The 16096-nt window shown below is 42.8% G+C and overlaps 1 protein-coding gene across 1 annotated transcript in view; it reads right to left on the bottom strand.

Annotated features, from left to right (window-relative positions):
* The window catches only part of LOC140212586 (lysophospholipid acyltransferase 1-like), a 121179-nt gene that overhangs the window by 56382 nt on the left and 48701 nt on the right, over nucleotides 1-16096 (bottom strand). The window contains exons 5-6 of the mRNA XM_072283564.1: nucleotides 13070-13125; nucleotides 623-677 (exon numbers count right to left, since the gene is read on the bottom strand). Coding sequence (XP_072139665.1) covers nucleotides 623-677; nucleotides 13070-13125 — 111 coding nt within the window. The remainder of the gene's footprint in view (nucleotides 1-622; nucleotides 678-13069; nucleotides 13126-16096) is intronic.

Raw genomic sequence — 16096 nt, 5'->3', positions numbered from 1 at the left:
AGACTCTCAGAGCTTACAGAAATGCTGTAACAGCATCCAGGGTAGCAGCTTGCAACATCAATGTTACCCGCCAGTTAAATATGAACTCAGGATGCAAAGGGGGCAAAAAGGCAAAGCAAAAAATATGGTGCCAAGGACTATTGTCCCACTGGTATCTTCAAGGCCAAAATACAACGGAGAATGGAAAAAGAGACAAAATAGGTAATGACATCCATTTATCCATTTCATATCATTTGACAACTGGAAAGGAGTGCAAGCACATGGCACGGAGGAGGTTCTACTAATGCCACTATTCAAGAAGGCCTCTAAATGTCAGGACATCAAAGACAATGGATTCCTTCATATGCTTCCCAGCAGAAGTAGGGACCTAGGACGTACAACGGATGGCTATGTTGTGTGAACAACATTGGTAAAGTTCTCGGCAACAAGTCCTCTGCAAATGGCATATGAAAATGATCGTAACATCTCTCTCCAAATTCTTTATTGTATTTTTTCTTAAGTGTATAAGCTTAACTGATTTAACTATCCAATATAAACAATTAACTATGAAAACGATAGTCTTAAGTTAGAAGCAACCTTGTGTTTAGTGTGAACAAGTTAAATATAGGCTATTTTATCCTACCTGACAGCAAGATTGCGCTGTTCGGTTGTAAGTTCTTCATCTTTACAACCCATCCCTAGTGAAATAAAAGGAAGAAATTAGTAGAAAACTAATGTTCGATCTTTGTCTCAGTAATGGCAATGGAGAACTTGCAAGATTCAGAAATGTAAGTCACTCAAAGCTGTACAAGTCTCTCATACCCACATGAACACGATCCTTGCATTATTTTCTTGGCCAATAGTAATTCTCACTAAATCTCCACATTCAGACCAATTTGTATTTGCATTTTCATAGTCATAGTCATACTTTATTGATCCCGGGGGAAATTGGTTTTTGTTACAGTTGCACCATAAATAATAAATAGTAATAAACCATAAATAGTTAAATAGTAATATGTAAATTATGAAATAAGTCCAGGACCAGCCAATTGGCTCAGGGTGTCTGACCCTCCAAGGGAGGAGTTGTAAAGTTTGATGGCCACAGGCTGGAATGACTTCCTGTGACGCTCTGTGCTGCATCTTGGTGGAATGAGTCTCCGGCTGAATGTACTCCTGTGCCCACCCAGTACATTATGTAGTGGATGGGAGACATTGACCAAGATGGCATGCAACTTGGACAGCATCCTCTTTTCAGACACTGTGAGAGAGTCCAGTTCCATCCCCACAACATCACTAGCCTTACGAATGAGTTTGTTGATTCTGTTGGTGTCTGCTACCCTCAGCCTGCTGCCCCAGCACACAACAGCAAACATGATAGCACTGGCCACCACAGACTCGTAGAACATCCTCAGCATCGTCCGGCAGATGTTAAAGAACCTCAGTCTCCTCAGGAGATAGAGACAGCTCTGACTCTTATTGTAGACAGCCTCAGTGTTCTTTGACCAGTCCAGTTTATTGTCAATACGTATCCCCAGGTATTTGTAATCCTCCACCATGTCCACACTGACCCCCTGGATGGAAACAGCTCTCCTCAGGTCTACCACCAGCTCCTTAGTCTTTTTCACAATAAGCTGCAGATAATTTTGCTCACACCATGTGACAAAGTTTCCTACAGTAGCCCTGTACTCAACCTCATCTCCCTTGCTGATGCATCCAACTATGGCAGAGTCATCCGAAAACTTCTGAAGATGACAAGACTCTGCAGTACTTGAAGTCCGAGGTGTAAATGGTGAAGAGAAAGGGAGACAAGACAGTCCCCTGTGGCACCCCAGTGTTACTGATCACTCTGTCGGACACACACTGTTGCAAGCACACGTACTGTGGTCTGCCAGTCAGGTATCAAGAATCCATGACACCAGGGGAGCATCCACCTGCATCGCTGTCAGCTTCTGCCCCAGCAGAGCAGGGCGGATGGTGTTGAACGCACTGGAGAAGTCAAAAAACATGACCCTCACAGTGCTCGCTGGCTTGTCCAGGTGGGCGTAGACACGGTTCAGCAGGTAGACGATGGCATCCTCAACTCCTAGTTGGGCCTGGTAGGCGAACTAGAGGGGATCTAAGTGTGGCCTGACCATAGGCCGGAGGAGCTCCAGAACAAGTCTCTCCAGGGTCTTCATGATGTGGGAGGTCAATGCCACCAGTCTGTAGTCATTGAGGCCGCTGGGGCGCGGCGTTTTCGGCACAAGGACGAGGCAGGATGTCTTCCACAGCACAGGAACCCTCCGGAGACTCAGGCTCAGGTTGAATACCTGGCAAAGTACTCCACATAGCTGAGGGGCACAGGCTTTGAGCACCCTGGTACTGACACCATCCGTTCCTGCAGCCTTGCTTGGGTTGAGATGTTTCAGCTGTCTTCTCACCTGTTGGGATGTCAGATCAGGGTAGGATTTGTACAGTGAATAGGAGTGCCCCGACTAGTGCTGTGGAACAGAGGGACCTAGGAGTACAAGTACATAGTTTGCTGAAAGCACCGTCACAGCTTGACAGGTTGTTGAAGAAGGCACTTGGCAAGCAGCCTTCATCAATTAGGGTATTGAATACAGAAGTTTGGGCGTTATGTTGCAGTTTGCACTAGATATCACTGAGATCACACTTGGCGTATATGTATAATTTTGGTTGCCCTGTTATAGGAAAGACACCATTAAACTAGAAAGAGTGCAGAGAAGGCTTATGCAGGTACAGCCATGATTTGAGGGCTTGAGTTACAGGGAGAAGTTGGGAAGACTTACATAGAAACATAGAAAATAGGTGCAGGAGTAGGCCATTCAGCCCTTCGAGCCTGCACCACCATTCAGTATGATCATGGCTGATCATCCAACTCAGAACCCTGTACCTGTTTTCTCTCCATACCCCCTGATCCCTTTAGACACAAGGGCCATATCTAACTCCCTCTTGAACATAGCCAATGAACTGGCCTCAACTGTTTCCTGTGGCAGAGAATTCCACAGATTCACCACTCTCTGTGTGAAGAAGTTTTTCCTCATCTCGGTCCTAAAAGGCTTCCCCTTTATCCTTAAACTGTGACCCCTCATTCTGGACTTCCCCAACATCGGGAACAATCTTCCTGCATCTAGCCTGTTCAATCCCTTTAGAATTTTATACGTTTCAATAAGATCCCCCCTCAATCTTCTAAATTCCGGAGAGTATAAGCCTAGTCGATCCAGTCTTTCTTCATATGAAAGTCCTGCCATCCCAGGAATCAATCTGGTGAACCTTCTTTGTACTCCCTCTATGGCAAGAATGTCTTTCCTCAGGTTACCAAAACTGCACACAATACTCCAGGTTTGGTCTCACCAAGGCCTTGTACAACTGCAGTAGAACCTCCCTGCTCCTGTACTCGAATCCTCTTGCTATGAGTGCCAGCATACCATTCGCCTTCTTCACCGCCTGCTGTACCTGCATGCCCACTTTCAAGGACTGGTGTACAATGACACCCAGGTCTCATTGCACCTCCCCTTTTCCTAATCCGCCACCATTCAGATAATAATCTGTTTTCCTGTTCTTGCCACGAAAGTGGAAACCTCACATTTATCCGCATTAAATTGCATCTGCCATGAATTTGCCCACTCACCTAACCTATCCAAGTCACCCTGCATCCTCTTAGCATCATCCTCACAGCTAACACTGCCGCCCAGCTTCGTGTCATCCGCAAACTTGGAGATGTTGCATTTAATTCCCTCGTCTAAATTATTAATATATATTGTAAACAACTGGGGTCCCAGCACTGAGCCTTGTGGTACCCCACTAGTCACTACCTGCCATTCTGAACAGGTTCCATTTATTCCCACTCTTTGCTTCCTGTCTGCCAACCAATTCTCTATCCACATCAATACCATACCCCCAATACCATGTGCTTTCAGTTTGCACACTAATCTCCTGTGTGGGACCTTGTCAAAAGCCTTTTGAAAATCTAAATATACCACATCCACTGGTTCTCCCCTATTCATTCTACTAGTTACATCCTCAAAAAATTTTATAAGATTCATCAGACATGATTTTCCCTTCACAAATCCATGCTGACTTTGTCCGATGATTTCACCTCTATCCAAATGTGCTGTTATCACATCTTTGATAACTGACTCCAACATTTTCCCCACCACCAATGTCAGGCTAATCCGTCTATAATTCCCCGGTTTCTCTCTCACTCCTTTTTTTAAAAAGCCGGGTTACATTAACCACCCTCCAATCCTCAAGATTCTACCCAGAATCTAAAGAGTTATGAAAAATTATCACTAATGCATCCACTAATTCTTGGGCTACTTCCTTAAGCACTCTGGGATGCAGACCATCTGGCCCTGGGGATTTATCTGCCTTTAACCCCTTCAATTTACCTAACACCACTTCCCTACTAACATGTATTTCCCTCAGTTCCTCCATCTCACTGGACCCTCGGTCCCCTACTATTTCTGGAAGATTATTTATGTCCTCCTTAGTGAAGACAGAACCAAATTAGTTATTCAATTGGTCTGCCATGTCCTTGTTCCCCGTGATCAATTCGCCTGTTTCTGACTGTAAGGGACCTACATTTGTCTTAACCAATCTTTTTCTTTTTACATATCTATAAAAGCTTTTACAGTCAGTTTTTATGTTCCCTGCCAGATTTCTCTCATAATCTTTTTTCCCCATCCTAATTAAGCCCTTTGTCCTCCTCTACTGGACTCTGAATTTCTCCCAGTCCTCAGGTATGCTGTTTTTTCTGGCTAATTTGTATGTTTCTTCTTTGGAATTGATACCATCCCTAATTTCCATTGTCAGCCACGGGTGCACTACCTTCCCTGGTTTATTCTTTTGCCAAACTGGGATGAACAATTGTTGTAGTTCATCCATGCGATCTTTAAATGCTTACCATTGCATGTCCACCATCAACCCTTTAAGTATCATTTGCTAGTCCACCTTAGCTAATTCACGTCTCATACCTTCAAAGTTACCCTTCTTTAAGTTCAGAACCTTTGTTTCTGAATTAACTATGTCACTCTCCATCTTAATGAAGAATTCCACCATATTATGGTCACTCTTACCCAAGGGGCCTCACACGACAAGATTTCTAACTAACCCTTCCTCATTGCTCAATACGCAGTCTAGAATGGCCTGGTCTCTAGTTGGTTCCTCGACATGTTGGTTCAGAAAACTATCCTGCATACATTCCAAGAAATCCTCTTCCTCAGCACCTTTCCCAATTTGGTTCACCCAATCTATATGTAGATTGCAGTCACCCATTATAACTGCTGTTCCTTTATTGCACACATTTCTAATTTCCTGTTTAATGCCATCCCCAACCTCACTACTACTGTTAGGTGGCCTGTACACAACTCCCACCAGCGTTTTCTGCCCCTTAGTGTTATGCAGCTCTACCCATATCAATTCCACATCCACCAGGCTAATGTCCTTCCTTTCTATTGTGTTAATCTCCTCTCTAACCAGCAATGCTACCCCTTTTCTTTCATGTCTCTCCCTTCTGAATATTGAATATCTCTGAATGTTGAGCTCCCATCCTTGGTCACCCTGGAGCCATGTCTCTGTGATCCCAACTATATCATATTCATTAATAACTATCTGCATATTCAATTCATCCACCGTGTTACGAATGCTCCTTGCATTGACACACAAAGCCTTCAGGCTACACTCTTAGCCCTTATACAATTATGTTGAAAAGTGGCCCTTTTTGATTTTTGCCCTGGATTTGCCTGCCTGCCATTTTTACTTTTCACCTTACTACTTTTTGCTTCTACCCTCATTTTACACCCCTCTGTCTGTCTGCACTTGTTCCCATCCCCCTGCCACATTAGTTTAAATCCTCCTGAACAACAGTAGCAAATGCTCCCCCTAGGACATTGGTTCCAGTCCAGCTGGAACAAGAGAGACTGAGGGGTGACCACAGAAGTATAGGTTTAAGATGAGAGATGAAAAATTTTAAAGGGACCACAGGTACAACTTCTTCATGCAGAGGGTGGTGCATGCCAGGAGATGAACTGCTAGGGAAAGTGGATGAGGCAGGTCCAATAGCAACATTTAAAAGACATGGATAGGAGGAGCTTAGAAGAACATGTATCAAACACGAGCAAATGGGACTAAATTGACATAGCTGATTTCCATGCAGCGCTGAAAGAATTTCCACACAGTACATTTCAACCCAGTCTATTAGTACTCTGCAGTTTCTAAATTGCCAGCCCCACAACAATATATATGAAACCAAAAATTGACATCTGTTCATCATTTCCAGATTTACTTCAATGGTTTGACTTTTCAAAATTTTGGTGGTCTCCACATTTCAAGCTATCATTGAGCTGTTCAATGAAAATAAAAACTGCATTGAGTTTACAACACAGGAACAGGCATGCAAACTAACTAGTCCAGCCTAGTGTTTATACGGGTACCTCCCAATTTCTTAATCAAACTTTGACCCTCAAATATCAGATTTCCTTAAATAACTTATAAATGCCATTCACCTCAACAATGGAATTCTTTATTCCAGGTGGCACACATTCTCTGGGTGACAAGGTTTCACTGAGATTATTTGTTCCAGTGATTACAACAAACCTACATTTATGACCCCTTAATTTAGTGCCCTCTTAAAAGTGGGAACATCCTTTCCACCTACAGGTTTTGCTACAGTAATATAAAAAGATACAGATGACCCCTGTGTTACGGAGGGTTGTGTTCCTAGAAAATGTGTAATGCGATTTGTTTTTGTAATGCAAAGTCATGTCATTTGTGCATGTATCAAGAAATGCAAATGGATAAGAAATAAATTGTGCTTATTTATTTTATTTTCCCACATAAATTCTGTACAAGTGCATTTAATTCCATATCTTGAATTTTTGGACAGTAATTTGTGAATTCAGCAAGATCAAGTTTCCGTTACCTGAAAGACCATAACACAGGGGTTGCCTGGAGCACAGAAACCATAGAACAAAGAAATAAACACAAGAGATTATATAGATGCAGAAATCTTGAGCAACCCAGAATGCTGGAGGAACTCAGCAAGTTTTGCAGCATCTATGAAGGGGAAAAACAGTCGACGTTTCAGGTCAAGATTCTTCATCAGGATTGGAAATGAAGGGGCCAGAATTTTGTGTATATAAAACAAAGAAAGGCTGTTTTCCACTTGATTTCTGATTTGATGCAAATGTGCCAAATTTAAAATTTTAGTGCTATTCTTATTTTGCTTTAATGCTCAATATGAATTGAAAGAATCTGGTATTTTAGGTCATAGTAAAAACAGAAAATAGAAACCCTGCATATTAGACAGAATTTGTGGAAAAAGAAACAGCGAATGTTCAAGGTCAAAGACTCTTCCTCGAAATTAGCAGAAAAAGAAGCTGTGAAACAAGTAAAAAGTAAACTTTGTTCCACACTCTCTACAGACTCACCCTTTCCAGCATTTCCTTTTTTGTTTTAGATTTCTCAGAGGCAACATTTTTTTTTAAATATAGGGAGGATGGTACGTATATTGAATGAACAGCCGAAGGATGTGGTTGAGGCAGGTACAGTAACAACTTTTAAAACCACTTGGGCAGGTACATGGAAAGGTTTCAAAGGATTTGGGTCAAACGTTTGGATGGGCATCCTAGTTGCACGGACCAGCTGTGTTGAAAGCGCCATTTCTAACCTGTATGACAACGACTATGGCTCTTTATACCCAACTGCAATTGTTTCATGTTTATAATTTGTTATTTCAGGTAATACAAGTTTCACTGCATTTTTAAACAGGCAAAAAATAGATTTCAGAAAAAAAATGTGTACAATTAAGCCTTTGTACAGAGTTCAATAATTTAGTGATTTAACATTTGAAATATCTGTAAATTGTCATCTAATCAGAACTCAGTGTCAAAGTCTGGCAACTCTGCTACTTTACACACATGCATATGGAAATCCAAACCATGATTAAATAAAATGCTCCCTAAATTGTTACTTTGCAATGTGACTTAAAAAGAAATCAGTATATGCATTATTTAAATATGCTATTTCAATAACATAATGGAAACTCTTGCTTTTATTTCCCTAAAATACACTAGTGCTGATTTTTATGTTCCTTTTTACACATCAGGTCCAGCTGTCATGGTCAATGATCCCTTGAAACTCGCCTGATTCTGGTTTCTGAAATCCCAACAAACTCATTTGGTTTAATTTTCCACACTTCCTCTGGGGCTTTCCCACAACTCTCCCCACGCCCCCAATCCCTTCATACTTACCGGTTGCACTAGGAGTTTTATTACATTACTAAGTAACATCTCTGAGAAATGAATTAGAGATGCATTGGAGTATTAATAAGAATAACATCCAACATGTTGGGTGCTTCTGCATGGTCAAACGGACCAAGGATTTTCGTTGTTTTAGAACACAGGTTGCAGACACTCATTGCTCAGTGCCAAAGGGTCTTCACTGTCTCTGTTTCCCACACAGGTTTTGCAGTAGCTGCACCGAGCTTCAGCATTTTTCTCAGCACACAGTCCTGGACCTTGGAATGTGCGAATTCTGCACCCCAACCATAGCCAATTCCTTGCATTCAGGCAGATCGGGAAATGCCTTTTTATCAAGGAGCTGACTATCCAATTGCAATTGGTGTTTGCCTCAAGGTGTGCCTCTGAGAACACAAGCTGGATGGGATAAACTTCGATAACTTTGGCACATACATAGTTCATAAGAAAATTGGTGATCCATTTCAAAAGCATCATAGTACTTTCTCCCTGACAGCCACAGTGTTTACTTGAAAGTTCTGGAGCTGAAGCATTCTACCAAATTTTTTGATAGTTTGCTTGGGAACCATCTGACAAAATCCATTGTCCCCTTTTCCCCACAGATTGTTAAAGACATTCTGTTCAAACTACTACTTCGTTGACTCACAGGCAAAGGTATCCTTTTGGACAAAATTACTACAGGGACTACTACTACTACTATTACTACTACTACTACGTCGACTCAGGCCTAGGGGGCCAGCGTCGGGCACAATGACGGACTCTCCACTTCTCCCTCTCCCGCATCAGTGAGTTCAGTTCATCTACATTAGCCGCGCCTCTCTCTTCTAGGAGCGTGTTGACCATAGTATTGGGAGGGCGCCCAGGGTTCATCCTCCCATGCTTGGGCTCCCATCTGATGACTAGGCTGGCAGGTAGCTCGGGGTGGCGTAGACAGTACCCTGCTAGTTGCAGTCTTCTCGCCTCGATTTTAGTGGTTGTCATAGAGCTCGACGTTCGTCATGTGCTGTTGCCAACTCACTTCAACAGCCATCCAGAGCATTCGTGTATGCAACCATCTAGAGACTTTCGCATAGTCTTAGTGAATGTCCACGTCTCGCATCTATACGTGAGAATGGACTCTATGACTGCTATTAAGATCCTTTTTTTAAGCCCTCTGGTCAGGTTTGACTTCCAGATTTCCTTCATGTCGTTCACAGCCCTCTATGCCAGCGCCTTCTGTATCTTTATATCCTTCCCCGAACTCATCATTCGTGACCCGAGGCACTTGAAGTCAAAGATTTTCTTAATGGTATCATTCTTTATGATCTTGAGAGTACCTTCGTCGCAGTTAAACACCATGTACTCTGTCTTTTTAGCATTTAGGTGAAGTCCAACTTTATTGCACTCAATTTCCACTTTTGTCAGTAGCTGCTGTGCTTCCTCCATCTGATCAGAGAGCAGGACTATGTCATTTGCAAAATCCAGATCTGGGAGCGTAACTACTCACAAGCTTAGTTTTACCATAAAACAAGGACGAACCAAAAGGGTCAGACCAGTTACGCAACACACACAAAATGCTGGTGAACGCAGGATGCCAGGCAGTATCCATAGGAAGAAGCACAGTTGACGTTTCAGGCTAAGACCCTTCGTCAGGACTAACTGAAAGAAGAGATAGTAAGAGATTTGAAAATGGGAGGGGGAGGGGGAGATCTGAAATGATAGGAGAAGACAGGAGGGGGAGGGATAGAGCTAGGAGCTGGACAGGTGATTGGCAAAAGGGATACAAGGCTGGAGAAGGGAGAGGATCATGGGACGGGAGGCCTAGGGAGAAAGAAAGGGGGAGGGCAGCGCCAGAGGAAGATGGAGAGCAGGCAAGGAGTAAGTGTGAGAGGGACTAGAGGGAGATAAAAGAGAGGGGGGGAGATGGGAGAGGGGGGAGGGGGAGGGGGAGGGGGAGGGAGGGGGGGAGAGAGGGGGGGAGAGAGGGGGGGGAGAGGGGGGGGGAGAGGGGGGGAGAGAGGGGGGGAGAGAGGGGGGGAGAGAGGGGGGGAGAGAGAGGGGGGAGAGAGAGGGGGGAGAGAGAGGGGGGAGAGAGAGGGGGGAGAGAGAGGGGGGAGAGAGAGGGGGGAGAGAGGGGGGAGAGAGGGGGGAGAGAGGGGGGAGAGAGGGGGGAGAGAGGGGGGAGAGAGGGGGGAGAGAGGGGGGAGAGAGGGAGAAGAGAGAGAAAACAGAGAGAAGAGAGAAAACAGAGAGAAGAGAGAAAACAGAAAGCGAGGAGAGAAGAGAGAGGTGAGAGAAAACAGAGAAAACAAAAAACAGAGAAAAAACAGAAAAAAACAGAGAAAACAGAGAGAAAAAGAAAAAAAACAGAAAAAAACAGAAAAAAAAACAGAGAAAAGAGAGAGAAAGAAAGAAAAAAGAGAGAGAAAAAAGGAAAAATAAATAAATAAATAAGGGATGGGCTGAGAAAGGGAGGACAGGCATTATCAGAAGTTAGAGAAGTCAATGTTCATGCCATCAGGTTGGAGGCTACCCAGACGGAATATAAGGTGTTGTTCCTCCAACTTGAGTGTGGCTTCATCTTGACAGTAGAGGAGGCCGTGGATAGACATATCAGAATGGGAATGGGACGTGGAACTAAAATATGTGGCAACTGGGACATCCTGCTTTCTCTGGCGGACAGAGTGTAGGTGTTCAGTGAAACGGTTTCCCAGTCTGTGTCGGGTCTCGCCAATATATAGAAGGCCGCACCGGTTATGCTCAGTTACTACAGGGATGGTTAGGACAACAAAGAGATGAAAACTCTACAGCAACATGACTAGACATACTTCTGGGCAAATCTTTCCACCTGGGCAAATCTTTCCATTACATCTATCATAAACCACATCTACACCTAGAAAAGCAAATTAATATTATCAAAATTAAATTTAAGCCCTCCATTTGTGTTGTGTACCAGTCACATTAAGATCACCTCCAAACTTTTAGGTACTTACGGACGTGGCCAATGCAACTGTCAACAATCAAGAAGATGGCGGCACAATGGCAGCGCGCGCGGCCTCTCCGGTGATGATATCTGTTATCTGTCAAGTAGGGTACCATGCATAATTCTGATTTGATGGAGACAGACGTCAGAGTACAGAGGAACATCTGGAAAACTTCTGAAATGCCCGCTCCACTGCTGCTGCTACTGTGTGGTAACCAGAATCTCCAGAGCAGAAGGCCCCGAATCCTCGGCTTTGCTTGTTTCAGCAGCCGGGGCTAGGTCGAAGGTGCTCGACAGAGGATAGTGCTCGGGAGGCTGTATCAGAGGGGCTGGTCAGAGGCTCGAAGTTTTTGGACGGATGGACTCAGTGTCAGCTGTGGTCGGTTGCTTCCAAGGCATCGGCAAGTTGACAGTGCCTGGAGGTTTATGGCAGGGAGTTTCTCTCTTTTGCCGCCTGCTATCGGGGACTTGGGAGTCGATCGACTTGGGGACTTTGACTTTTTTTTAAACCGTGCCCATGGTTTGTTCTTTATCAAGTTATGGTATTGCTTTGCACTGCTGTAACTATACGTTATAATTATGTGGTCAGTGTTAGTCCTTGGTTTGTCCTGTTGTGATATCGATCCGGAGAAACATTGTATCATTTTTTAATGCATGTATGCATTTCTAAATGACAATAAAAGAGGACTGAGTGTTCTCATAATCTAAACTGTCTCTGCTTTGCCGAATCTGTTTGCAATCCATATTTGCCTTACAGCAAAAGTCAACATCAAATTCATTTTAACACTAAGGTAAAGGGAAGGTGGCCAAGTTGACAAAGGTACCGAAATAAAATGAGTGAAAGGGGAAGGATCCAGGAGCAGCAAAACAATTTTTGCCATAAAATCCAACTAGCAACTGATGAAACTGAGAAACATATGCAGACGAGGAAATCTGCCACAAAAACAAGTGACTAAGTGGCAAGGGCAGAAATACTTTGAAAGTGATGGGTGCTTCCACAGATAAGCAATTGAAAGAATGACATGGTATTAGTCTACAAATGGCTGAATAATTGAGAGAAGTGGTTGACATCTAGGATACAGTTAAGTATTAATTAGAACAAAGATCATCAATGATAATAATTCTTCAAAGTAAACCAGAAAAGGAAAACCAATATACAGTACTGTGCAAAAGTCTGAGGCATGCTAGATTTTTTATATTGTTTCCACATGCTATGGCCCACAAAGTCCTGATCTCAACATCATTGAGGCTGTTTGGGATTACGTGGAGAGACAGAAGCAAGTGAGACTGCCAATGTCTGCAGAAGAACTGTGGCAAGTCCTCCAAGATGCTTGGAACAACCTACCAGCCAATTTTCTTATAAAACTGCAAGACAGTGTAGCTGAGAGAAATGGTACAGTTTTGAAACAAAGGGTGCTCACACCAAATATTGATCTGATTTAGTTTTATAACTGTTTACTGCTCTTCGTAGTAAATATGATATTTGGAAACTTTTTTATTTTGTTACTCTTGAAAGCATCTTCACTTCATAGATTTTTTTTACATGTCCCCAAGACTTCTGCACAGTACTTTAAATCAGTCACCAACAAATTTTGAAACAAGGCATCAGGCCCAGAGACTTAAAAGCTATCAAGAAAGCAAAAATGAAAAGGATGAAGAAAATTTTTGTCATTTGAATATTCTGTTGAAACAGTTAAGATTTCAGCGTCTTGAACAAATGTTGCTATGATTAATAGATACATCTCAACAGTTAAGTTATAATGAATACTTCCATGTGCACAAAACATAAAATTTACCAATGATTTACCTGCAGAAAATGTAAAATACAGTCTTACAAATCAATTCTAAGCGTAGATCATTAGGGTCTTACCATCATGTATTTGAAAGGCCAGGCTTGTGATTTTCTGAGTGACTATCATCAAAGGTCTAAAAAAGAAAGAAAAATAGCTTCAGTTTTTCCTTTACATTGCAAGGATTACCAGAAACAGATGCTAAATAAAGCTGATACAAGTGTGCTAATGCACAGATAACGGCATGCAAATATCCTAAATGCTTAACCACATAGTTATAGATATTCCTTTTGTATTTCTAAAGACCCTAGCCCCCCGTTCAGTTGTAATAGAGAACTAATAAACTGGAGTTTGAGTTCATGACGTAGAACCTAGAACATAGAAAGCTACTGCACATTACAGGCTCTTTGACCCACAATGTTGTGCTGACCATGTAACCTACTCTAGAAACTGCCTAGAATTTCCCTACCACATAGCCCTATATTTTTCTAAGCTCCATGTACCTATACAAGAGTCTCTTAAAAGACCTTATTGTATCCACCTCCATGCACCCACCACTCTCTATGTGAAAAACTTACCCCTGACAACCCCTCTGTACCTGCTTCCAAGCACCTTAAAACGATGCTCCCTCACGTTAGCCATTTCAGCCCTGGGAAAAAGCCTCTGGCTATCCACATGATTGAAGTCTTTCATCATCTTATACACCTCTATCAGGTCATCTCTCCTCCTCTCTCGCTCCAAGGAGAAAAGGCCAAGTTCACTCAACCTGTTCTCATAAGGCACATTCTCCAGTCCAGGCAACATCATTGTAAATCTCCTCTGCACTCGTTCTATAGTATCTACATCCTTCCTGTAGTGAGGTGACCAGAACTGAACACAGTACTCCGAGTGGGCTCTGACCAAAGTCTTATATAGCGGTAACATTACCTCATGGCTCTTGAACTCAAAAGCTCTTGATGAAGACCAATACACTATATACCTTCTTAACAACACTGTCAACCTGCACAGCATCTTTGAGTATCCTACGGATATGGACCCCAAGATCTCTCTGATCCTCCACACTGCTAAGAGTCTTACCATTAATACTATATTCTGTCTTCAAGTCTATCAAAATGAACCTCTTCACACTTATCTGGGTTGAACACCATCTGCCACATCTCAGCCCAGTTCTGCATCCTATCAATGTCCCGCTGTAACTTCTTACAACCCTCCAAACTATCTCCAACACCCCCAACCTTTGTGTCATCAGCAAACTTACTAACCCAGCCTTCTACTTCTTCATCCCTGTCTTTCTAAGTGCTCATAAATCATATCCTTAAGAATTCTCTCCAGTAACTTCCATACTATGAACCTGAGACTCACCAGTCTATAGTTTTATAGAAAGTCTATAGAAAGACATCCTTTATCATTTATAAAAATCATAAAGAGAAGGGGTCCCAGAATAGATCCCTGCAGAACACCACTGGTCACCGACCTCCATGCAGAATACAAACCACCTACAACCATCCTTTGCCTTCTGTAGTCAAGCCATTTATGGATTCACAAAGCAAGGTTTCCCTGGAGCCCATACTTCCTTACTTTCTGAATGAAATTGGTTCTTAATTACTAGGTAGGTAGCTACTCAATGCTTCACTTTATACTTTGCATCCGATAATATAATGAGTCCAGGTTTTAATAGTCCTGATAGTTATTGTAATAGAAAAGAACAATTTTGAAAGAGGTAACAGAAGAGATTCTTGGGGCCTTCACCAACACCTGTGTCCTGTCATACAGGTGAGATCCTGGAGGACTGGTGAGTAGCTAATGTTGTTCCATTATTCAAGAAGGGAGCCAGGGATAATTCGAGAAACTATAGACTGGTGAGTCTCAGGTTCATGGTATGGAAGTTACTGGAGAGAATTCTTAAGGATATGATTTATGAGCACTTAGAAGGACATGGCCTAATTAGGGAGAGCCAGCATGGCTTTGTGTGGGGCTAGCTGTGTCTTACTAACTTGATTGAGATTTTTGACAAGGTGACCAGAATGACTGATGAAGGTAGAGCTGTGGATATTGTCTACAGGGGTTTTAGTAAGGCATTTAAAAAGGTCCCTCGTGGGAGGCTGATCCAAAACTTCAAAATGTGTGGGATTCACGGTAAATTAGGCATTTGGATTCAGAATTTGCTTGCCCATAGAAGACAGGATGGTGGTAGAAGAGATTTATTCTAGTTGGAGGTCTATCATTAGAGGTGCTCCGCAGGGACCTGTGCTGGGACCTCTGTTGTTTGTGATGTTTATAAATTACTTGGATGATGGGTAGGGTTAGTAAGTTTCCAGCTGATATGAAGTTTGGTGGTGTGGACAGTGTAGAAGACTGGCAAAGAGTACAACATGATTTAGATCAGTTGCAGATATGGGTGGAGAAATGGCAGATGGAGTTTAACCCGGTCAGGTATGAAGTGTTGCATCGGGGTAGGTCAAATGTGAAGAGACAGTACATTGTTGATGAGTAGAGAGATCCTGGGGTCCACGTCCATATCTCCCTGGGAGTGGCTGCACAAGTTGATAGAGTGGTTCAATAGACAGATGGCATGCTTGCCTTTATTAGTTGAGGTACTTAGCTCAAACTTCAGGACGCTATGCTACAGCTTTATAAAATTCTAGTTAGGCTGCATCTGGAGTATTGCATTCAGTTCTGATTGCCCCGTTATGGGAAAGATATTTGGAGTGGATGCAAAAAACGTTTACCAGGATGTTGCTTGGGCATGCGCTGTAATGAGAGGCTGGACAAACTTTGGTTGTTTTCTCTGAAGTGCTGAAGGCTGAATGGAGATCTGATAGAGGTTTATAACATTATGAGGAGCGTGGATAAAGGAGATAGATGATATCTTTTTCCACTGGTTGAAATGTCTAATACCAAAGGTCATGTATTTAAGGGGAGAGGGGGTAACTTCAAAGGAGATGTGTAGAGCAAGGATTTCCTTAATATACACAGAGCATGATGACTGTCTGGGGTGGTGGTACAGGCAGAAACATTAGAGGCTCTTAAGGGATGTTTAGATAGACACATGAATGTGAAGAAGGATATGTAACACATGAAGGATGGAAGGATATGGACATTGGGTA

Source organism: Mobula birostris, chromosome 19 (genome assembly GCF_030028105.1).
Source record: "Mobula birostris isolate sMobBir1 chromosome 19, sMobBir1.hap1, whole genome shotgun sequence".
Taxonomy (NCBI): domain Eukaryota; kingdom Metazoa; phylum Chordata; class Chondrichthyes; order Myliobatiformes; family Myliobatidae; genus Mobula; species Mobula birostris.
This window is presented reverse-complemented; position numbering and strand designations above follow the sequence as displayed.